Source organism: Haemorhous mexicanus, chromosome 3 (assembly GCF_027477595.1).
Source record: "Haemorhous mexicanus isolate bHaeMex1 chromosome 3, bHaeMex1.pri, whole genome shotgun sequence".
Classification (NCBI taxonomy): Eukaryota; Metazoa; Chordata; class Aves; order Passeriformes; family Fringillidae; genus Haemorhous; species Haemorhous mexicanus.
Window position 1 is genome coordinate 71,900,852 of NC_082343.1, and position 23,553 is coordinate 71,924,404.

The window sequence follows — 23,553 nt, forward strand, 5'->3', positions numbered from 1 at the left end:
GCCAGGGGAGGATTAGTTTAAATATTAGAAAAATGTTTTTCACCCAAAGGGTGGTTGGGCACTGGAACAGGCTCCCCATGGAAGTGGTCACAGCACCAAGCCTGACAGAGTTCGAGAAAAGCATTTGGCCACGCTCTCTGGTACACGGTGTGTTTTTGGGGGCTGTCCTGGGCAGGGCCGGGAGCTGGAACCTGACGATCCGAGCGGGCCCCTTGCAACCCCGGCTGCTCTGCGATTCTGTGCCCCAGTCCCGCCCGCGTTGCGCTCGTTGCGGCAGCGCAGGCGCGGTGCCAGCCCCGGCCCGGAAGTGCAGCGGCGGCGGCGGCGGCGAGCGGTGAGTGCCGGGCAGGGCGGGCGGCAGCCGGGCCGGGTGCTCCGGGCCCGCGGGGCAGCGCCCGCTCCCTGCTCCTGCCCCTCGAGGGACCAGCGGCCTTCTCGTGAGGGGCGGCCCGAAGGGATCATCACACGGTGCGGGGGGGCGGCGACCCGCACGGTGCCCTTGGCCGTGGCCGTGCCGAGGCCCAGCCCCGGGCTGTGCGCTGCCCCCGGGGTCACCTCCTGAGTCCTTCCACGGCTGGACCGGAGTGTGTATCAGAACGCACTGCCGGCAGCGTGGGGCCTTCTGCCGGAGTACAGCCTCACTCTGTGATGGTGAAGGGGGTTTAGGGAAGTGGCGTGGTTTGGATTTTGCAGTCAAAATACTAATGCTGTCACCTCCTGGTTAAACATCGAAGTCCTTCATGCGATCACGATTCACAAAACACCCACTACCTTGTCTGGAACACGTGTGGATGTTAGGGGATGCCTGCAGGCAGAGTTGGCAGCAGCCGTCTAGGAATTGTTATATTGCACGATAAAGTAGGTTGGGTCACACCTGCAGCTGTGCTTTAAGCTGCTCCAGCAACAAACATCAGGCTTGCATGCTTTGGAAATTAAAGCTCCCAAATAAAACAATTTGACTCTGCCGAGAACTATTTAGTAGCTGATTAGGGCTAAAGAATCCCCTTTTCACCATCTCAGTAGCATTTAGGTATCATCTGTAGGTAGTGTCTGCTGTTTCATGGAGCATTTGTTTAGGTCATTGAAACTGTTGCACTAACTAAATCCAAATACGTAAATTTATATGTGTTTAATGTGATACTTATATTATCTTTGGTTTAGCTGAGCTTTGTAAATAGGACATCTTGGGCATATCTCTTCCATAATATTTGGTGGATTCTTTTGAAATTGATGGATTTTTTATTATTAAGTTTTGCAAATTTACTATTGAAGAAGCCTAGCAAGTCAAACTGATTGTTAATAAATACCTTAATGAGCCCTATATTAGAAGAACCCTTCAAAACACTGCTGTTTCTGTGTTTGTATTGCCTACCTTCTTAGGCTGAGGCTTAGTAAAGTTAAAAGTGTTGAAGTGTTAAAAAAGTAAAAGTGCTAAAAAACAGAAATTCTAAGAAGTATAGATGGAGGGTAAAAGAGGTCATGAAGTCCTTCCATATTGATACCAGTGAAGTTTTATCACAAAATCACTAGGTTGGAAGAGACCTTTAAGATCATCTAGTCTAACCCATGCCCTAATACCTCAAATAAACCTTGGCATCATTTATTACAGGATTTCCTAGCTTCTCCCTGAGTAAACTGCACTGATCAAACTGAAGCTGACCTTTTTGTTTCCAGTGTGGTGGGCTGATGCTGGCTGGACACCAGTGCCCACCAGAGCTGCTCCATCACTCCCCTCCTCAGGGGAATGGGGAACAAAGGATATAATAGAAGCTCATGAGTTGAGATAAGACTAGAGAGAGATCACTCAGTTTCCAGCACAGGCAAAACAGACTTGACTTGAGGAAATTACTTTATTGTCAATGAGATCACTGTCAGATAATGAGAAATAAACCCAAATCTTTAAACCACTCACCCCACCTCTCCTTTTTTTCCAGGCTCAGCTTTAGTCCCAGTTTTCTCTACCTCCTCCCACCAGCAGTGCAGGGGGATGGAGAATGGGGGCTGCAGTCACTTAATCGCGCATTATCTTTGATTCTCCTTTGACTCCTCACACTCTTCACCTGCTCCAGTGTGGGGTCTCTCCCACAGGAGACAGTCCTTCTTCCATGAACTACTTTAGCCTGAGTCCTCCACAAGTGCACTCCTTCAGGAACAGTCTGCTTCAGCCTGGGTTTTCCATGGGGTCACAAGTTCTGCCAGCAAATCCATTTCAGTGTGGGCTTCTCTCTCCCTCTCTCCTCTCTGCCAGGAGCCTGCTCCAGCACAGGCTTCCCACAGGCTTCCAGCCTCTTTCAGGCATCAGCCTGCTCTGTTGTGGGTTCCTCCAGGGGCTGCAGGTGGATTTGTGCTCCACCATGGACCTCCACGGGCTGCAGGGGCACAGCTGCCTCCCCATGGTCTGCACCAGGAGCTGTGGAGGAATCTCTGCTCTGGCACCTGAAGCACCTCCTCTCCCTTCTTCTCCACTGACCTTGGTGTCCGCAGGGTTGCTGTTCCCACATATTCTCACTCCTCTCTCCAGCTGCAGCTGTGCATGTTTCTTTCCCCCCTATTAAATCTTTTATCCCAGAGTTGATACCACCATCATCTGATGGGCTTAGCCTTGGCCAGCAGTGGGTCCATCTTGAGCCAGCTGGTGTTGGCTCTGTAAGACATTGGGGAAGCTTCTGACAGCTTCTCACAGAAGCCACCCCTGTAACTGCCCCACTATCAAAGCCTTGCCATGCAAAGCCAGTGCAGTACTAAGGAGCTGTGACCAAGGAATTGTTTCTGTCTGATTGTTTTAGTTTCAGAAGCTAGGGTAGCAATTTTTTTTTAGATAATACAGGGTTCACAGTACACCAGGGATAAAAAAAATGATAGGCAGTCATTCTGATCTGAAAAACTATCTGTAGCCTTTTCACAGGATTTTAAAATATGGATGTAACAAATGATACTTGGGACTCATAATGCCGGCTGTTAAAATAATTCTTTACTAAAGCTATTCTATTTTTCTAGGCACCTCCTGTAATATTCTTAATTAAAATGGCAAAAACAACTGATCCTTCTGAGAAACTGATCATCCATTCCAAAGCTCACAAAGATACCATTCTAGCTAATTTTGAAGAACAAAGGAAAAAGGATTTTCTTTGTGACATTACTCTGATAGTGGAGAATGTGCAATTCAGAGCCCATAAAGCTTTGCTGGCTGCCAGCAGTGAATACTTCTCAATGATGTTTGTAAATGAGGGTGAAATAGGGCAGTCAATTTACATGTTGGAGGGAATGGTTGCAGACACCTTTGGAGTTCTGCTAGAATTTATTTACACTGGTTGCCTCTGTGCCAGTGAGAAAAGCACAGAACAAATCCTGGCTACTGCACAGCTGCTGAAAGTGACTGACTTGGTATGGGCCTGTACAGACTACCTGGAAAGCCGCAGCCCAGGTAGTGCATTTCCAGCTCCAGCTGAAAGTGTAGTCTCTGTTGTTGCAAGTGATAGGAGAAATGATGATCCACCAAAGCGAAAACGGGGGCGACCAAGGAAAATCAAGATTGTCCAAGAAGAAGAAGAAGAATCAGGAGCAAATTCTGCTGAAGATGGGCAGCTGAGAGAGAACAACTCCATGCAAAATGAGCAAAATTATATGAAAAAAGATACTGAAGTAGAAGAAACAGTTGCCAGTGAAGAGCCTTCAGTGAGGAAAGAAGGAGAAGAAACAGAACCTGCTTGTGGCTCAGAGGCTGCTGTTGATCTTTCAGCTGAGAAAGATGAAAACTATGATCCCAAATCTGAAGGAATACAGAGCACTCAGAGCCGTTACAGCAAACGTAGAATAATGAGATCAATCAAACTGAAAGATTATAAACTTCTTGGGGATGACGATGAGAAAGGACTGGCAAAGAGAACTGATGGAAAAAGAAAGCGTGTGGGTTCTGAAGCTCGCTGTAAAGACTGTGGGAAAGTATTTAAGTACAATCACTTCTTGGCTATTCACCAGAGAAGTCATACAGGTAGGCCTTCACAGACTGCTGCTTTGGTTAGGTTAAGGAATGTTGCCAAATGCAAGTGACTCTTGAAGTGTTGGTTGTTGGCTACAGCAAGAATATCCAAAATAGCGTGCTAGTCCAAATTACAGTGTGTTCTGTGTTTGCTGCTTTATTCTTGTCAGCAGATCTCAGAACCTTTGTCTCACCTAGATTTCAGTGTAATTAATAATTTCATAGTTTAAGCACTTAATAATATGGCAATAGCTAAAGAATTATTTTATTCGTATGTGAAGCTTGTCTCTTTACCACAAATTGAGACTAATTTTGTCAGTAGATACAACATTGCAGTGCATCTCACTATCAGCTTAGAATGTCTAGTGAGAAATTATGCATCTATGTCTAAAAATGTCATCTTTTGCTTTCAGGGGAGCGCCCTTTTAAATGCAGTGAGTGTGGCAAAGGCTTTTCCCAGAAGCATTCTCTTCAAGTCCATGAGCGAATGCACACTGGGGAACGGCCATACACGTGCACTATTTGCAGTAAGGCTCTGACAACAAAGCATTCTCTTCTGGAGCACATGAGCCTACATTCAGGTAAATATTTCAAGGCAAATGTAGCTCTCTGCTGCAAGAATTTGCCTTTCTGAAAAAAGGTACTTCTGATTCATCCTGTGTGTGCTGGTGTCACATTCCACTAAGGGAAACTGCAAGGAGTTCTTTAAAAATTGATAGTTAGGAACAAAATAATGTCAAACGGGACAAACTTTGTATCTGAGAACCTTTTATTGGTAAAGAAAAAACAAAATGAAAAGAAGTTATCTTTTCATATCTTTCAAAAGAGGTTATCTACTAAAGAGAGCTAGAAAAGACAGAGCAAGAGGAAGAAAAATGGGAAAGGGATGGGATGAAAGAGAGAGGAGACAGAGAGAAAAAGAGGGCTTTACCACCAGAGGTTGGGGAGTGCCATCGAGGTGGGGGATGTGCACGCAGCCTGCCTGGGCGCGGCTCCTGTGGTGACATGAAGCCAGACACAAGGTGAGGGGTGCTCAGGCAGGAGGTCCAGAGCCCTGGACCAGTACCCTGGACATGGTTGTGGTGAGGATCACAGCAGTGGGTCGGCTTGGAGGTGAGCGGGGTTGGACGCAGGGACACTGGGACAAAGCAGGCAGGGCATTGGTCAGAGACACAGGGAGGCAGGATAGATACGAGGGCGAGCAAGAGCCACTGAGGGCCGGAGAGCCAAAAGGCAGACTGGGGCCAGAGCAAAAAGCATAAGACTAAAAAAGCCCTGACTCAAAACCAAGTTGCAAAAAGCCCCTCCAATCACCAAGCCTCAAAAGCAAAAGCATAGTCTCAAAAAAGCCCCAAGCCAAAAGCCCAACTCAAAAAGCAAGTTCGAAAAGCCCTGGGGCTTGTGACACAGCCCTGGCTCCCCCCAAAGTCCACCTGCTGACAGGAGACCATTGGCCCAGTCCAATGTCCCAGTGCAGTCCATTGGCAGAGACCTTTTGCCATCTGACTGGAGAGTGTCTCTGGGGTACAGTGTCTTTGGTGTTCCCCTCCTGACTGCCTGTCCCATGCCAGACATGAACTGGTTGCCAGGAAAAGTCTCCCCAGAGGCAAGGCTTTCCTCCATCCTTTCCCAGGTGCCTCCTGGATGTGGGACATGTGCAACCCCTCTCCCATGTGTCTCTGACAACCATTGTTGAGGCAAATCAAAACTGAATTGGCTCCTCACAGCTGACTTTTGTATTTTATTTATTTCCTTACACTTGCTTTGGATGTGGCTTACATTTTAATAAGTGATTTTCTCTACAGGGCAGAAGGCTTTCACCTGTGATCAGTGTGGGAAATACTTCAGCCAAAAGAGACAGCTCAAGAGCCACTATCGACTACATACAGGTATAGCAAGTTTGGGTTGAGGACCTGGCTTACAGTCCATGCTGATTTGTCCTCCTAAAGATTGACTCAGGCTGAAAGTTCTTCCTCAGTGATGTATTTAGTCTCTGCTACCTTGATGTGTCCTGTGTTGGTTAGATGTAACAGTAAATAGGGTGAAAAAGACATAATGGTGTATAGTAAATGAAATGTGTAGGAAAGTGTTTAGTTGAGAAGGGCTCTTATGATGATTAAAAATTAGTTGCACTGTATTTGACATACAACTTGATTATTTTAGCTCTGCTGTACATGCTATATAGAAGCTGCAAATTGTATAAACAATTGTGTCTGCTGCCTGGTGTGCAAATTGCGTTGTGGTTGCCCACTACTTTGGACTAGTAAAGGCATACAAGCTTTAGGAAGTGTTCTTCTCACTTCTGGAGTGGGATGGAGCTACACGCAGAGGAAGTGGTGGAGAAAATCAGGATTTACAAAGCTTCAAGTGAAAGTGGTTTTGGGCAGGAGCAGGTGGCAGTCCCCTCTTTTCCTGTGGTAATGCTAAATTGAGAGATAGGAGTGTGACAGTTAAGATAGGGAGGAGGCAGTGAATCACCTTTTGTTTTATCTCTATATTATAGCAAAGTGGTTATTTTACAGGAAAGTGCTTTAACAAAGATCACTGAAGAGATACAGGGGATCACTTATGCACTGACACTTTTTTTGTTATTGCGACAAGGCCGTTCACTGCCGGAATGTAACCAGTGTCGTCGCAAATTCATGGATGCAGCTCAGCTAAAGAAACATCTAAGAACACATACAGGTAATGTTGTACCTTGGGTTTTGCAGGGTTTGTGGTTGTTTTTTTCCTGAAGTTACATGGACAAAAAGATGTTAAGCAAATTACACTTGTCTCTGTGGCATGAACTTCTGCTCTACTTGTACATAATGATGCCTGTATTGCTAATGAAGAGATTTGACATCAAGAATGCAGGAGCACAAAAAAGCTTGTGTTACAGCAGCACAGAAGCAGTGCCTATTACAGGAAAAGGGTTTTTTCCCCAGTTTTTTAAAACCTGCTGCAGAAAATGCCAGTTAGCTTTCCCGTGATAGAATCCTGGACTGTGAATTCAGTTTGTTGGGAGAGTTGTATCCAGCATATATCGGGCTTGCAGTGAGCTGACAAGCAACAGAAAGTGTGTGTTCTAAATGAGTTGGACACCCCTGTCTGTGAGGGATGGGTGCTTATGAATAAGTGCTGTGACCAGGAGAAAAATTATTTCCATTTAGCTTTTACTGTGCCATGATAAACCAGATGTTGAGAGGAGATGGGCTGGGAGGGATGATTTAATGCAAGTGCGTCAGAGGATGTTTTAAGAGATTTAGAGGGCAGGCTGGTGATGAATCACTGGATAACAGAGATAAAAATGTTGATCTATCTTCTCATAATAACAAGGCATGAACTTCATAAAATACTTCCCTTTGAAGAGTAAGTCATAAGGTGATATGTGAATAATTTTGTCTTTTAAAGTAACTAGAAAAAGTGGCAATTGTTTCCTCACAAAATCAAATTATTCTTAAGTCTGTTGCTTGCAGCTGTAATACATAACTCATTCTCAAGCATACTTTATCTCATTCATTTCCTTCTCTTTTCTAAGTGAAAAAGATTTAAATTTTCTGGGATATGCTGAGGTCAAAACTTGTGCTTCTGGAAGCTTTTGCTCATCCAGAATAGTGCTAGCATGTCATACTTACATAATTTTGTATTGAGAACTCAAGTGTTGACACATGCAAGAGTTTTGTATCTGAAGCTGATACAGTTCTCTAAATGTAGTGGGAAATTAGTTTGGGGTGGTAAATGAGAGGAGGAAGCTTACTAGCTAGGTAAGTTGCAGAAATATATGAGCTAGCCTGATTTTTAGCGGAAACTGGCTTGCAATATATTTTGCTACTAGAAGAGACAGGCAAGATACTAATAATAATTCATCTGTCCCATCCGAAAAGCAACGTAAAACTCCAAGGCGTTTGGGGGAAAAGTGTTAACATAGATACAACTGTTGTCCTTTGGCAGCAGTTTGGTAACACTGTGTCATAATAATACTGTCTACTTGGGAAGTTACTCCTGTTTTCAGTAGCAAGCTGGGACTGGGTGATCGGAGGTCCCTTCTGACAAATGTTTCTTGTTCTCTCATCCTTTATCCATGCCCTCCAAAGCCACATGAATGCTGGTAAGCATTGCAGTTCTATGCTAAATGGGAAGCTTCCTTGGAAACTGGCTGCTGCCCAATCCCTGGGTTTGGTGTGCTTTGATGGTGTGAATTACCACAGTGGTGATCTGGATTCTTGTGTCTGGTGCCTTAAAGAACCTCAGTGCTACAAGGATTTGTTACAGTGTGAATTAGGATTTGCTTTGGTTGGGTAGTATCTGTTTCTTGTGAACCTTCTTAGAATTTAATTTGGCCTTTCTGCTTCTACTCAATTATACATCAGAATTCCAAATGCACTAAAAAAAACCCCAACAAATAAACAAATCCCCAAACAAACTCACATTTTGTTTAACTCACGATAATTTAATTTTTTTCTAACTGGTGTTCCCAGAATATCATAGGCCTAGTGTGATGGAGCGTTATAGAAAACCAGGCAAGTTAAGATAATGGATTCATTTTCCAGCTTTGGAAGTTTGGGCTTACTCACCTGGATGGTGCTGCATGTGAATGAGGCATTAATGCCAGGGTTCAGGGACAGCCTTTTTCAAAGTGTTTCTGTTCCATGTGGAACACCCACATCTGTGCCATAGGTACAGCTTTTTGTTGCTTTGGGGGCTTGGATTACCTAATTCTTCATCTTCAAAGGGGAGAAATGCTAGAGGTGTACATTTAAAATGTTATACCCTCATTTTGACTAGTGAGTTCATTCAGTTTTGGATATCTGCTGAACCGTGGCAGAAGTGTGAGGAGCCATCAGTGCACACTTGATACTGTATGTGGTAAAATACAAAATGTTTTTAATGAATTGATGAAAAGTGCTATTTCAAAAGGGAAGTCACATTTCTTTTCGATAGGTGAGAAGCCCTTCACTTGTGAGATTTGTGGCAAATCATTTACAGCTAAAAGTTCACTTCAGACTCACATTAGAATTCACAGGTAAAGTATGTCTTATTTTCATTACATTCTTTTAAAAGGTAACTTCTAGTCTTATAACTAGAAGTAGTGCTTGTTTAACTATAGAATGGTCAGGACTTGTTTGCATTTTGAATGATTGTTAAAAACGTAACATTTTTGCTTAATCTACGTAAGGAAAAAAATGGTAGTGGAAAGTATTGAAGTCCTAAATACTCATGTGCCAAGATATTGTAAGAGTCTTCTTTGGTGTTTTGTATCTGCTCACTGACAATGTACTTACTGCTATATTATTTTTGTGAAAATTTTACTGTAGGTTTTGTTTGAGAGCAGAACAGTAGCCATGGTGTATCAAGGTTATCGGAGCATTGCCTTGTTGCCCTGTGAGCTTTAACAGCATTAGTTGTCTTTTACCCCTGTCAGTGCAGTGCATTGCATAAAGACATGTTAGATTTTAAATCACTGGAGAACTGTTGTCTAAGAAAACATTTCCAGTAAAATTTCTTGTCCTTTTGACACAGGCAGCAGGTTAGGATTTGGACACTTCTTTTTGTTTTTAAGCCCACACTGTTAATAAGTGTTCTTAAAATGGTCAGTGCTTAGAATTGTGCAGAGTTGTTGCATTCTTGTCAAGGTCTAGCAGCATGGAGCTTGTACCCCTGTTTTTATGAGAGAAAGGAAGTTATCTCTGTAGCTCTGGAGTATATAACAGTTTGTGAAGTCAAATAGAGATAATCAGGAGATCAGACAGAGGATGTTTTTAACACTACCCTTTAAGTACTTACAATTTAGAAAAACAATGTAATCATTTAAGTATTTTATTACAGAGTAAGTTTCAGAAAGCAGCATTGTCCAAGTGAGTATTTTAATGAGATCAAGTTCTTTCCTTTTGCAGAGGAGAAAAGCCATATTCTTGTGATATATGTGGAAAATCCTTCTCTGATTCGAGTGCTAAGAGAAGACATTGTATCTTACACACAGGCAAAAAGCCTTTTGCCTGCCCAGAATGTAGTTTGCAGTTTGCTCGTCTGGACAACCTGAAGTCCCATTTGAAAATTCACAGCAAGGAGAAGCAGTTGCAGGAAGGCAGCGCCGCCCCGAGCACCAACGCTCATCCGGAAGAAGTGAGAAACATTCTCCAGCTGCAGCAGTACCAACTTGCCACCTCGGGAGGGCAGGAAATTCAGCTGCTGGTTACGGATGCAGTACACAACATCAACTTCATGCCCAGCCACAATCAAGGCATCAGTATTGTGACTGCAGAAAATGCCCCCAGCATGACCACAGACCAGGCTGCGAACCTGGCGCTCCTGGCGCAGCCACCTCAGCAGCTGCAAAACTTGTTGCTTTCAGCTCAGCAGGAGCAAGCAGAACAAATTCAAAGTATCAATGTGATTGCAAACCAAATAGAGGCTGCCCAACCTGAACAAATGCATGTCATCACTCTTTCCAAGGAAGCGCTAGAACATCTCCATGCTCATCAAGGACAAAATGAACAAATCCACTTGGCAGGATCTTCACATCCAGCTCAGCACGTGCACCTGGCTCAGGAATCAAGTCAGCAGTCTCACTCTAGCCACGATACGGTTCCTTCCCATCAAGTCAGTGAGGAACAGAATCAAAGTGTACTTGTTTCTGAATCGCGTCAGCAGCCTCTGTCAGTAAATGAGTCATCTCATGAGCATCCTATCCAGGGACAGGCTTTCTGAAATGCTTGTTTGTCAGCAGAGGCCAGAGAATGCTTCTCATCCCAGTAGGGATTACACGTGTCACACATGGTTTTTTTGCAACATAAGCTACCCAAAGATGCATTTCTTGGTGATTTTGGATGAGTGACTCAATTTCCTTAACCATATTTATTTTAGACTACTTTTTTTTTCTAGATTGGTATTTCTTTACCATCCTTAGTCCTCACAAGTATCTCACAAGCAATTAATGTGGGGTTTTGTGCCTCATACACATCTCTGCCTCCTGAGGAGATATTTAGCCCTTATTTGCATTTCTGAGTGACTCTCCAGAGAAGTTCACCTGGCTGGTAGGAGAACAATGTTTAGGACATCTGCGGATCACAAAGTACCACTTCTCTGACAAACTTAACGTTATACCTGAGCTACTGTCAAGCTTAAGACAACCAGTACTTTTTGCAAAGCTAACACCATATTTCTTATGTTTAATGAGCTTTCTCTCTGCAGGTTAATGTATAATTCTCTATGTAATCATTCCCTGAAGTGCATTATGAGTTACTGACTACCAAATTCATTTGGTTTGGGTTGAAACTGTTTGCAGCCTTTAACTAGCCCTGAATCTTCCCTCCTGTTTACTGTGTGCTGTACACATCTTGCTCCTCAGAAACATTTAAGCCATTGCACTTGAATAGTGGCAATGAGATGTGATGGTTACACTGGAGAACTGAAACCCCACAGATTCTGCTCTGTTATTTCTGCCACTCACTGTCTGTGTGACTGTGGGCAAGGTAGTTGACCTCTGTGCCTTATTTCATCATCTAGTACGTGGGGATAGTGTTCACACACTCTGCCAAGCACTTTGAAGAGCTCTTGATGTTGAAAGCACTGTCTCTTGAAGTGCAAAACCCTCATCCTGACAGAATTCTGATTAAGCTTAGGAGCCACTGTATATTTAAAGTGTTATTTTTTGTACTTTTGCGAGAAGAACATAATCTTACTTTAATATATGTTAAGACTGGTAATTGTTTATGTGAGGATTCAAACAATGAAGAGCATCACTTCAGAGCTTAACAAGTTACATAAATGGGGCATATCACTTAAAGTTGTACAGCTATTTTTGTTGACTAAATTAGATGTGTACAGATTGTTTTCAATGACTGACTGCTAACAAAAAAGATTTAACATCGGAATAAAATGCCTTGCCAAAATACATGCTTTCTGTTTTCAGGTTTGACTACTGGTAACACCTTTGCACTGGAGTGTTAAAATCCAGATAAAATGCCACTGGTGTGTTAAAATCCAGATAAAATGCCACTGTTACTTAAAAGAACATGCTCAATTGTCACTTCAGCTTTAAAATGTCATACTTGTGATTTACATGGATGTTCTATGTTACAACAAACAAAATATTCTAAAAGACATGGTGAATTTAAAAGCAAAATTTTCTACATTTTTTATAAAATCTTTTGTTCCAAGTCCAGACTACTTGGCCTGCTCCTGACTGCATGCTGCAGAAGTTTGGCTTAGTATCTCCATGTCATCAAAGTACTGGATCACTTTTATATAAATGGATCATAAGGGTAGACAGTGGGAATAAATCAGTGCAAAGGTATTTAGGCTTTTCACCTTTCCTCTCAGAATGGAAAAATAAAATTGGCATCCATTCTGCCACCAAAGTGAGCCAGCATACTCTGCAGTTCTGCCTGAGAAGCCTGAAGTCTAGGTGTTGTAAGAGCAGATAAATAAATACAGTAAAGCCTGTTACTTATAAGTAACAGGCTGGTTATAATTGTTATAAGCTGGTTAATTGTATAAGCTTACAGTAAATATTCTGGCAGTTTAATCCCAAAACTTCTGCTTTTATCTAAAACATTGTACAGTGCAGCCAGACTACTATCTGATCATAAGTTTACAGGAACCTGCACAGAATTCATTGTCTGCCTTATATTTATGAGTCCTGAAATGGTTACAAGCTAAATTCTGAGGCTACCAGTGAAGGAACTGTTCAATACTTTTCTTCTTCTTTGAACTTTGTTTTGTTCATTATGCAGTTATCCTTGCAGGGTTCAGTTCCAGGCTGCAGTTAAACACGGGACACTTCCACATACTGATTTCTCAGTGCTTTCCCTGTAACCAAAAAATCTGAAGTTTGATGTTTGGAATTCTGTTTTGCTTTTCTGCAGATTACCAGTGAAGAAACAAGCTGCTGTGAATAGCAGGGCAATCACTAATCTTGCACCCTGCATTGCTTAAGCTGTCACCACATATTGTAGCTTGCACTCAAGAAGCTGGCGTGGTTTCTCATATCAACAAATGTTGCTTTTTGGACACCATTTGCTTTCTTACTAGTGAATGCCTCTCTGTTAAAACATGAAAATTAATCCTTTTTCTGTGTATGCATTTTTAAGGCTTCAGCTGAAATCTAGGATTGCTTTGAATTAGAAAGGAAACCACTTCAGCTTTGTTTTTCAGTCCAGCTGCCACTAATAACAATTTAGGAAAAAAATGCATCCCTTAGAAACTATGTTTCAGAACAGCTCTCTTACTCCTCAGCCAGTAAACACCTTAACTTCTCTTTTTCTCACATAGACTAATCCTAACAAATCCATCTTGCTGCTTTCTATGTTAAAATAAGATTAAGGTTTTAGACATAAATGCAGGGCAGTAAGGACTACAGAAAGATCTGGGTTTGTAAGCATTTAACACCATTGTGTGTTACCTCTGCTCAATTTGTAAGTTACCCAGCATAGTTAAACTGTAATAGGATCTCAATTTTTTTCTTTTTTTTTTTCCTAATGCAAGTTTATCAGACTTTGGCTTTTTCTGAAGATTTTAGTTGGTTCTCCAGGTGCAAGTTGAAACAAATCCCCGAGACGTAAAGCAAACACACTCTAGAGCCTGCATTTGCCCATTGTGTGTGTAATTCCCCTGCTTGGCTTTCCAGTCCAGCATCTTGGGTTTTGATAAATGAATGTCAGAGTATTTATTTCATATGGGCTGTAAAAGCAAATTACCCTGCCAATAGGAAAAGAAAGCGCTACTAAGGATTGTACAGCAATTTTCTCTTAGCATCTAAGAGGAAAAGGAGAGGACTCTACCTCATCACAAACTCCTTCCAACTGAATGCCTATTCACTGGTTAAAATTAAGGATATTGAGCCTGGCATTGATCTTGGCAAGTTGTTGAGGAAAAAGTTTTGCTTGCATTTCTTTGTGAAAGACTCAGTGTTGTAGCTGGTTAGTCATCATGGTGAAGGTCATGGTTGGTGTTTGCTGATACCTATCCTGGTGTGCTTGGATGTGGGGTTTTTCAGTCTTTTCCCACTTCACCTTAACTGTGGAAGCTAGTATGGGATTCATTCCTAATCACCAACCCTGTGCCTGTGTAAGCACAGCAGCTGGGTACGTTTCCTGTCTCCCCATGTCTTCCAACCCTGCAGCAGACTGTGTCCCTGCCAGTATCCTGTGTAAGTATGGTTATCCCAGAGAAGCTGAGTCTGAGCTGGGAGTGCCTGGGAGGAGGCTGGTTTGCACAGCAGGCGTGCCCCAGCGTGCGGGAGCAGCCAAGGCTCCTTCCTGGGCATGCTTATCTTCACATGGGCAGAAGTCCATCCGTGCAGGCTCAATCCTTCTGCACTACAGGTTCTTGCTACGAGCAGGGAAGGAAGAAGTAATGCCTACTCTCCAGAGCTATGATTTCAGGACCTCTTTTACTTAGTCATTAGAGACTAATTAAAGAATCTGCTTCTTGCAGACTTGCAGTCTCATGAGCTAAAGCAGCTCTCTATGTTCTATCCCTACAGATCCTCTGTAAAACATGGTGAACAATAAATGGTTTTCCACAACAGAGGGACTACTGATCATATCTGTCCCAAGCAATATGGCAATTCTTCCAAATGGAAAAACCCTTCCAGGCATATTCTCAGCATCTCACTGTAGTACACTTACTGGTCATTTCTGGCTAATATTTTAATCCTACCTAATTGAAAGTATCTTTGGAATAGCATGAAGCAGACTTTTGCTTTAGTTAGCAAACTCCCTACCCTGTCCTGCAAATTTTTCTGACATAAGGAAGAATTTTCCTGTGTGAGTAACTGAATGTACTGCAACACATTGCCCAGAGAAGTTGTGGAGTCTCCCTCACTGGAGGGAGAACTGCCTGGACACAAATCCTGTGCTCTGGGATGACCCTGCTTGAGCAGGGAGGTTGGACCAGATGACCACTGTGGCCCTTTCCAGCCTGACCCATTCTGTGATTTGTGATTTTACTTACCCTTCACCAAGATGTCTCTTGGTGATCCCTAGCAGTTCTGCTTTAATACCATCATGTAGGGGTCTCTCTCAAATACATGTGTGTGTGCATATGTATAATTTTTTTTAAATTAATTTTGTCTGCTTTCTCTTCTGTTTCTCAGTTATTTTCAGATGCTATTTTGGACTGGAAGGAACTGAAACAGCTGCAGCTGCACCAGGTGGAGAAGTTTGGACCAAGAAAACCCTCTAAGAATCACACAGAAGCAAAACTCATGGGTCTTGTGTCAGGGTATGTGTGCATTCTTCAAAGGACTTCAAGTTTCCAAGAGCGTTGCTGCACAACCTTTAAAAGGCCTTCAGGACCATTGTTTAAAAGGTGCTGCACATCCTCGCGTGCTTTCCATATTTTCCTTTGTGGTAATTGTTTTCCTCTCTGAACTGAATGCAGCACAGCATATCTGCCACAGCTGGCAAGCAGAACAGCACCCGCTAATTCACATCTAACTATTGCCATCCACAGAACATTTATCCTCATCCGAGTACCACAAACAGGCCTGCAGAACAATCTCATGTTGTCATAAAGAGGTAATAAATAGAGTCTAAAATTAATATTAGTCACCCAATTCAGGATTTTAATATATGTCATTTTCATAATTGGCAACCTGATGAAAAGACATTAATGCACCTGAATCACCAAGTGATGAGGAAAGAAGTGGAGAAATAAAAAGCAGAGTAGATTGAGACAACAAGTAATTGGTGGTTCTTGGCATTCTCTTTTTGTAAAAGAAACCCAACATAAATTTTCAGAAAAATAGTCCTGTTACACTTGTTAGGCTAATCATTGCTTTTCTTTTTGACTTTGACTGCCAGGTGACTATTACATTTATAGTAAATTCCCTTTCTTGCCCACAATGACAGTAAGAATGTCGAGAAATTATCAGTTTAAAAAAAAGTAATTTTTTTCAAAGAAAAAGGATTAATGGGAGCCAGTCCTATGTATGTGTAGAATTAAATTTCAATAACAGAATTTGTGTGTAAATTCAAGTACATTGACAAAATGAAGACATCAATCTGAGGATTTTTTAAAAATTATATATAGTGGATTGCTCTGGGTTTAATCCTTAAATGTTGTGGTGCAAAAACGAGAAAAGAGATGTTTCAAAAAGCCCAATAAACTTCAGTTGTATTAATCTGTATCAAGCTAAAAATATGGATGTAGGGAAAAATAGACAGCCAAGACAGTATTTTCTGAAGCTGATTTTATATTTGACTCTGGGTATGCTGCTTCTGCTCTGGACTTTACATAAGGCTGCTATAGACTTTTTTTGGCTATAGCAAAAGCCATATGGTCTGGCTACCAAAATTAGATTCTGCTTAGCTTACAGCCTACAGAGGCTCCAGCAGCTGTGCTGCCGACCTTTGAGAGAAGGAAGGAAAGGGCTTTCCTTTGCATCACTCAGTCACAGCCCACAAAACATCCCTGTATTTGCATGTGCTGCTTTCAGTTACCTACTGTCACACCTCAACATATCTGCTGCCACCCAGGACCTGGCTGTGAATTAAAGCTTCCATTTTAACATGTCTCCTTGTCCAAACTGTTTTGTCTGCCTCGTTTTTCTGCATCTTTTCAGCAGGAGAACATCATCACATGAAATGATAATACCTTGTGCATGGATCTTTCAGGCAAGGGAGCAGCTGTGGTAGCTAAACATTGAGAAACTGATCTTCTTCATAGTCTCTGGTATTGTGAGGATACAGCTCTTCAAATTCAGCACTGCTGCAAATCCCAACAAAATTCTTAAAAATGCATTGCCCTAATGAATCACTGTAGGAAACTACCACTGAGCCAGACCAGAGAGACTTCAGGACTACCTGGAGGAAGCCCATCTGCAACCTGTGATTTCTTTCTCAGTCTGGGTTTTTTATAGACACTGTAATTCAGCAACATTTAGCTCATAGGCATTTTGGTTCTCACTGTGTGGTTATATAAAAATGTATCACTTTCTAAAGCCAGTGGGATATACAGTTGGGGGAAAAGTGCACATTGTTATTAAAATGAGAAATCAGTTGGTTTGGGTTTTTTTAATTTAACATAGGTTTGTTCTGCATGTAAATCACAACTGTCTCATCTGCAACAGGACTCTGACGCGTGAAAGTTCACGGTGCTCAGAAATGAAAAGTGGCCTGACCCCGCTGTGCTGACAGAAGCCCTAGCTGAACCTGCAGCTGTCCCACAAAGCAGCTTTTGCACATGCTGCATGAGCCAGAAGAGAGCAAAGCTGCCGCGGTGGCACAAAGCTTTGCTGTGAGAGCCGCGACCCCTCTGGAACGGCTCCGTGCACGCGCTGCCGGCGGGAATGATGTCTCAGCAGTGCCCAGCAAATACAGCTGTGGGTAGGAGTTTCTGCGTCAAAAGGAGGCACACACTTTACACAGGGTGTAATTAAGCTGTAAATCTCATTGCCACAGAAATTTGTGGATGCCAGACTTTCACATTTCCCTGAAAAGCAAAGAAATTCAAATGGAAAAGAGCTGCCAGGGGGAATTAAACACAGAGATACCAGGAAATCCTTGAGCAGAGGCTCACTGGAGGCTGGGAGTGGAGTGAGGAAGCAGTTCTCTCATGTTTCCTTTTACTTACCACTTTTTGCTGGGCAATTGCTATTAGCAAGAGTCTCTTCATCCTTTAAGTATTACTGACAGCATCCATCAAGAGCTCTGGAAAGAGCTGGCTTCAGTCCTCTGCTCTGCCACATGTTTCTGTGTAACCTGGTTTTCCTTCCTTCAGGGGAAAACAGAAATTGGAGCATTTTCTAACCTCCCACAGAGTTGAAAACTGCTTGCATTAGGCTTGGGAAGTGCTTAGAAATGCAGGGTAGGGTGTGGGCTGGTGTCTGGGGTTGCCATGGAACTGGGCCCTGTTGACAAACTCAGACTCATGGTGGCTAGACTGCCACGGGCCCATGGTGGATGCCTGTGGCAGTGATGGTGGTGGGGCTGCTCCAGTACCTGGTTTTCCATGTGATCAAGTTTATGGCAGGGGTGACCCCTTGGGCTTCAGCCCCAGCACAAGTTTGGAAGCCGCAAGGAGTGTGTGGGCTTGAAGCAAATGAATAATATCTATGTAGTCCATAAAAGCAATCTAATATTATGTTTGCTACTGTAGATGACTACTGATAACTGGACAATGTCTAAACAATGTAACAAAACCAGACTTTTTAAAAAAACAAAAAGATCAGTTTTCCTTAGTGCCTCATTCAGCTGAACAGGAATTTCACTCTTATCAATTTTCCTTTCTTAGACAAGTTAGTGGCCTAAACTTAGCATAAAATCACAGGTGCATTTTCATCCTACTTTCTTCTAACCTGACTCCCTCTGACAGATGTCCTTTGGGGCACTGCTTCCGTGGCTCAGCGCTGCCACTGCCATAGCTCTCCCAACAGGAGATGCTAGACCTTCTCAGAGCAGCAGCAATTAAACACACTGCAGTATAATTAATAGACTGTCTTCTGGAATGGAAGCAGGGCTCTGCCCAAAGGTCTGTCAAAATTTCAGTAGTGAAACAGAGATGGAAGTGGTTGTTCCCTCAGGCTGAAGGGCAACCCACATCTCTGACCCCAGCTGAGCTGCTCACTGACAACCCTGTGACAAATGCCTGTGATAACCATGGTCTCTGATGATTACTTTTATCTACCCTGCAGATACCGTAACTGGAAAGGAAGATGAAGGAGAGTGAGTTTACGGTCCTACTTTTGAAGATATGTCTCCCCAGGTATAGTACTGTGCAAGTGGTGAATTTCCACAAAAATCAAGTTGTTGATCTGATCTTATTCACATAACAACCTGGGAACTGCTTTTCATCTCCCTAAAGCAAAAAGGTTTGGTTTTCAGTCAGTATTATAATCTGCTTGTATTAGCAAGATTGCTTTAGTGAAAACACTTTTTGATCTGTAACCTTGTCTCTGTCCTCTTATGTTCCCTGCCTGAGGCTCAGCTCCACCAGCCCCTTGTCCTTGCCTAAATGACAGCTGATGGTCACCCACTGCCTATTTCAAACTTCAAATACTCACCTTAGTGGACAGGACCCTAGAAGTGCAGAAGCAGATTAGCTACAGATCTCCAGGCACACCTACCACCTGTTTAAATGCCTTTAAAGGAACTGAAGTACGTCAACTTTAGATTTCCTGGACCTCAGGCAGCTTCTCAGGCTTGGGCAAGCATTAGGCATTGCTGCCAGCAGCCTCAACTCTGTGGGTGGAAGGGGAGTTCTGAATCTCATATAAAACCCTGAAAGTAGAGGAATTACAAACATGACCTAAATTTATCAGAAAATGTTCCCTCATACTGGCATGAAGTAATAAAATGTAAATAAAAAAAAGAACATTCTAACTTCTGATATTTAAGAAGAATAACCAATATAATTGACATAGGCATTTGGGATTTTCTGTTTAGATTAAATGCTACCCATTAAGACACTTTATGACAGTTAAAGCACATTTGAAAATTATTTATGTTCCCTTATATAAAAGCTTTCCCATTGGCAATGGTGCAAACCATTTGAGCAGGCTGGGCAGCAGCCAATGCTGAGATCAGAAATGCTAAGTGCAGCTGAAAAGTTTCCTTCCCAAGATGCTGAAGAGTCTGCCTGTGAGGAGAATCTGCTCTCACCTCAAGGTCCCAGGTTGGATGGAGCAAAATGTAGTAGCACTGGCAAGCAGGAAAGCTGCTGGAGGTCGAAGCCTGGTGTGTGGGATTTAAGGCACTAAATGCTATGAACTACCTGGAGTGGAAAGAAAAAGGCAAAAGTCACTTCTTTGATGCTGGAGTTCCCAGAACAGGAGCACGCCCAGGCTCCCAGGGCCTACATATCTCTGAGAACATAACATAAGCTGGTATTGGAAAAAACCAGGACTGGCTGTTGAATTGTTTCCAAGGTGGATGTCACCAAGGACTTAAAGTTTTACAAGTTCTCTTTTCCAGCAATGTTATCCAAAGTATTTGTGCTAGAGCCCATCTTGCACCTTTTGCACCTTCTGTTTGGGTAGAAATTGTCATTTTTTATGACCCATAGATTTACTTGATTTACACATCAGGTAGAAACAAGTTTGCATGTACCCAGGCACCTCTGCACATGGAGCTGTGGTAGCTCGCATGTACTGATTGACTCCAGCTCCATCATCCTCCCCCAGCAGAGCTTGTGTTTTCCCTGTGCTACTCAGGAAAGAAGCTGCCATGTCATGAGGGAAAAACTGCTTCAGTAATTTTAAGGTGGATTTCATTTGGAATTGGTCAGCCTTGAATGTGTCCCTGCAAGAGTTTTGTTACCCATATTGCACATAGTCCATGTATTGATGCATTAAAGGAGGAGATTGCTACTTCTTGTTCTCCCCCTCTCTAATTAAAAGTTGCTTTCCACCCTTAAGAAAGGTGTTCCCTTGGGTATGCCTTTCTATTTTTTTAGGTTGCTTTCCCGATACTTCCCACAAACCTACTTTACCCAGAGGGCAGAGGACAAAAAACTTGGATATCTGAAAAGGGTGAGCGATGCCTCTGTCAGCCGGTAATGTTCTGGGAGACTCCGTGCTTGGCACGTGTCCGGGCAACCAGCAACCAGCCCCTGCTGGAATTAATGGGACACAACCTCCTTTCACTGTAATGAGATGAGAGGACTGAGGCAATTACACAGACGCGCTCGAACGGTAGCATCATGTCAAAGGACAAAACATCCCACTCCAAAATTAGTCTGCTGAAGTAATTTTGCAAGCCATAATGCAGAGTAACTGTTCAGTTAAAACTTAACTACCATTTTTATGAATCAGTTTCTGAGAAAGGATCTCAAGCAAAGCAACAAGAACAAAAAAAATCAGAGAAAAATAAAATCTAAATATGATTTTTTTTTCACTTTCTTTCAAGCTTGTTGAGAGCTTGATGGGGCTCTTGACTGCTCAGTGTGATCAGGTCAGATGGTGATGGAAGATGACAGGATCAGTGGACCCCCTGCTCCCCACCCCAAAGCCAGGCTCCTCTCCACAGAAAAGGAAGTCAAGTCCTTGCCATAATCCCCCAAACCCAAGCACACCTAATGCTTTTCTCCCCAGTCATCACTCTTGAGAGTAACTTCTCTCTCTCACAAATCCTTTCCCAGCCAGAGTGGAGGATCCTCTTCACCTCCTCACAGCTCTCACTCCCATCGCCTGCCTCCTCTCCTCACCCTGGAAAAAAATCTTTTACTCTAGGAGCACCCTGGCCTTCTTAACTCAGTACCTGCTCTCCATTTATTCAGCTCTGTCATCTTATTTAGATAAGGAAGTATCCTGTTCGCTCTCCTGTGCAAGTTGCCAAGGGCTGGGAGCAGCTGTGTATCCCACCCCAGCCAGCCATGTCCCGCCCTCACAGCCCTGACTGTGCTCATAGCAGCCTTGTCCTCTACCACTGGCAGTGGCATGAGGGGAGGCAGAGCTGAGCGTGTGCTTGGAGCACCCCCTCTGCCTCCTACCTTCCCATCTGTACAGTGGCAATAATCACAGCAGCCATGGGGAATTGCTATGATCAGTATCTTGAGCTACTCCAGTGAGAGTCATTACAGACCAACAACAGGGATCCAGAGTGCTTTTTTATGGGTACATTTTCATTAGCTTCCTTACTGGCTAAAAGATGGATTTAAACCAGACTTTGCTGGCATAAGACTCAGTGAAACCTCTGAGGGAAAGGAAAAAGGTGAGAGTGAAAGAAGGAAAGAGAGCTTGAGGGAGCTGGTAAAAGGGACTTGTACAGTGAATAGCAGCAAAGGGAGCACCACAGCTGCAGCCCTTCATCCCCCAACTCTTTCTCTGGATGAAAGCTTCTCCATCCACCACAAAGGAAGAGGAATCTTCAGGATGGCCAACAAGAGTCACTACAGGAACAGCTCACAGTTCCACATCACCTTCCAGCCAGCACTCCATCTGGACAAGAAATCTGTTACTCAAGCTAGAAAACCCTATGGCAAAACTAAGGAAGATTCCAGGGCATCTCCAGGACCAAAGGTTACAAACGCATGGCTGCAGAGCTCAGTGTCAGCTCAAGGTGGGCCCTGACAGACAGGGAGGCATTTCACAAAACCTTCAAGCTCTTCTCTGCCCTCACAAGCTAAAAAACATTGTTTTAGCAAATGCATACTAGTTGTACTCAGTAGATTAACATAAAGGACTAGCCTGATAAAATTTTTAGATTTTTCAGGAATGTAATAAACAAGACTATTGCTTTGAGCAGTTTGCTTGATGGAAGAGAACAAAATATTTCAGTATTACCACAGAGAGAACAATTCACAGTGTAGTTTCCATGTTACCACACCACGCAGAAAGACAGCATCTTTAACAGTAGCAAAATAGCACAACTTTCAAACCTACAGAGAACAAACCAAAAGCTGGATATGTTCATAACATTCACTTCAAGTTGCTGCCTTGCCACCAGCTCTGTGCAATCTGAAAGGTGTAGGATCCATTGTCTTATAGCCCGGCCCTCCTAAACCTGAGGAAGCAAAATGAAGCCACAGTGTACAACAAGGACAGCCAGGTACTTTCCAGGCTCTGCTCTGTTCAGATTTTCTGATGTCCCCACTTGGACAAGGGATGCCTGCAGCATCCTCCTTGCTTGGTACCACTCTTCTGGATGTGGTGGGGTGGGTTGGTATACAGTACAAAGCTTTATGGAGCTCTGCTGGCATCCATCGCCGTGCCGGCGCCTGCAGGAGGCACAGCTTGTCCTCGCACAGCGTGGGAGAAGGACAGGCTGAAAATCACAGAGACTGCAAAATGTTGGACTGTTTTCAGGATTCAGATTAGTGCTGTGAAGGAAGGAAATGAAGGATATTTCACAGGGAGTCACTTCTAATACTGTCACTTCTCACAGTGTCTCCTGACTTCATCTCAAAAGTACTGCCATTTGTAGCTGGGGCACATGGAACAGCACCTGCTTCTTTAAATAAATGTAGCTGCATAAAGCCATAGGATTTTCACCTCTCCTAAAATGCCAACTGGAGGCTACTTAATCAAAAACTGACAGCACTCGTGAAGAAAAACCTTCTAAAGAGTGTAGTGAGTGTAGCCAGTCAATAGGAAACAGGTGTCTGGGTTTTAATGGCCCCACACAAAACAGAGGCTGCAGAGCTTGGCTTTGGATGGAGATGGATCCCATGGCCACTTTCGCCCTCCTGTAGGCAAGCGATCAAGGACATGGAGATCTGGAGGCTGTACCTACTTATAACTAAAGGCCTACAGTAGCCTGCAATGTAATTAACTGTGGGACCTTCAATTCATGATTCCCAGATGATTTTCTTGCCTGATGTAAGGCAGAGCATTATTTCCCACTCAGCTTTTTACAGACCATGATTACTTTCACTTACAGCAAAAATAAAACCATGTCATCTTGCACATGTAAATTGCTTGGAAACTTTTTTTTTGGCTTAAAAAGAGATGTTCACAAGGTATCAAAAAGTATTTTTACAGGAGAAGAGAAAAAGACCTATGAACATATCTCAGCACACCTAAAATTTATGGGAAATAGTATTAATATGATTATATAGTTACAAGCACTGACATGATAAAATGACATCTTAGACAAAAAGGAAGAAGAAATATGTTTGTAGGACTGTGGCCTCAGTGAAGGCCAAACATT

General features: G+C 43.1%; 1 protein-coding gene across 4 annotated transcripts; it reads left to right on the forward strand.

The window, feature by feature from the left end:
- Positions 1–216: 216 nt before the first annotated feature.
- On the forward strand, positions 217–23,317 carry ZBTB24 (zinc finger and BTB domain containing 24). Of its 4 annotated transcripts, none has more exons than XR_009485856.1 (8): positions 217–334; positions 2,998–3,991; positions 4,393–4,560; positions 5,785–5,868; positions 6,581–6,664; positions 8,903–8,984; positions 9,856–17,292; positions 18,600–23,317. XR_009485856.1 is itself a non-coding variant. In XM_059842313.1 (7 exons), exons 2-7 carry the CDS (start codon positions 3,025–3,027, stop codon positions 10,667–10,669), a joined length of 2,199 nt encoding a protein of 732 aa, XP_059698296.1. In that variant the 5' UTR covers positions 217–334; positions 2,998–3,024; the 3' UTR covers positions 10,670–23,317. The 4 variants fall into 4 exon arrangements, 2 of the variants coding, with proteins under 2 accessions (XP_059698296.1, XP_059698297.1); XR_009485857.1 differs by having other exon boundaries at positions 9,856–15,187; positions 17,037–23,317; XM_059842313.1 differs by having other exon boundaries at positions 9,856–23,317.
- Positions 23,318–23,553: the final 236 nt, after the last annotated feature.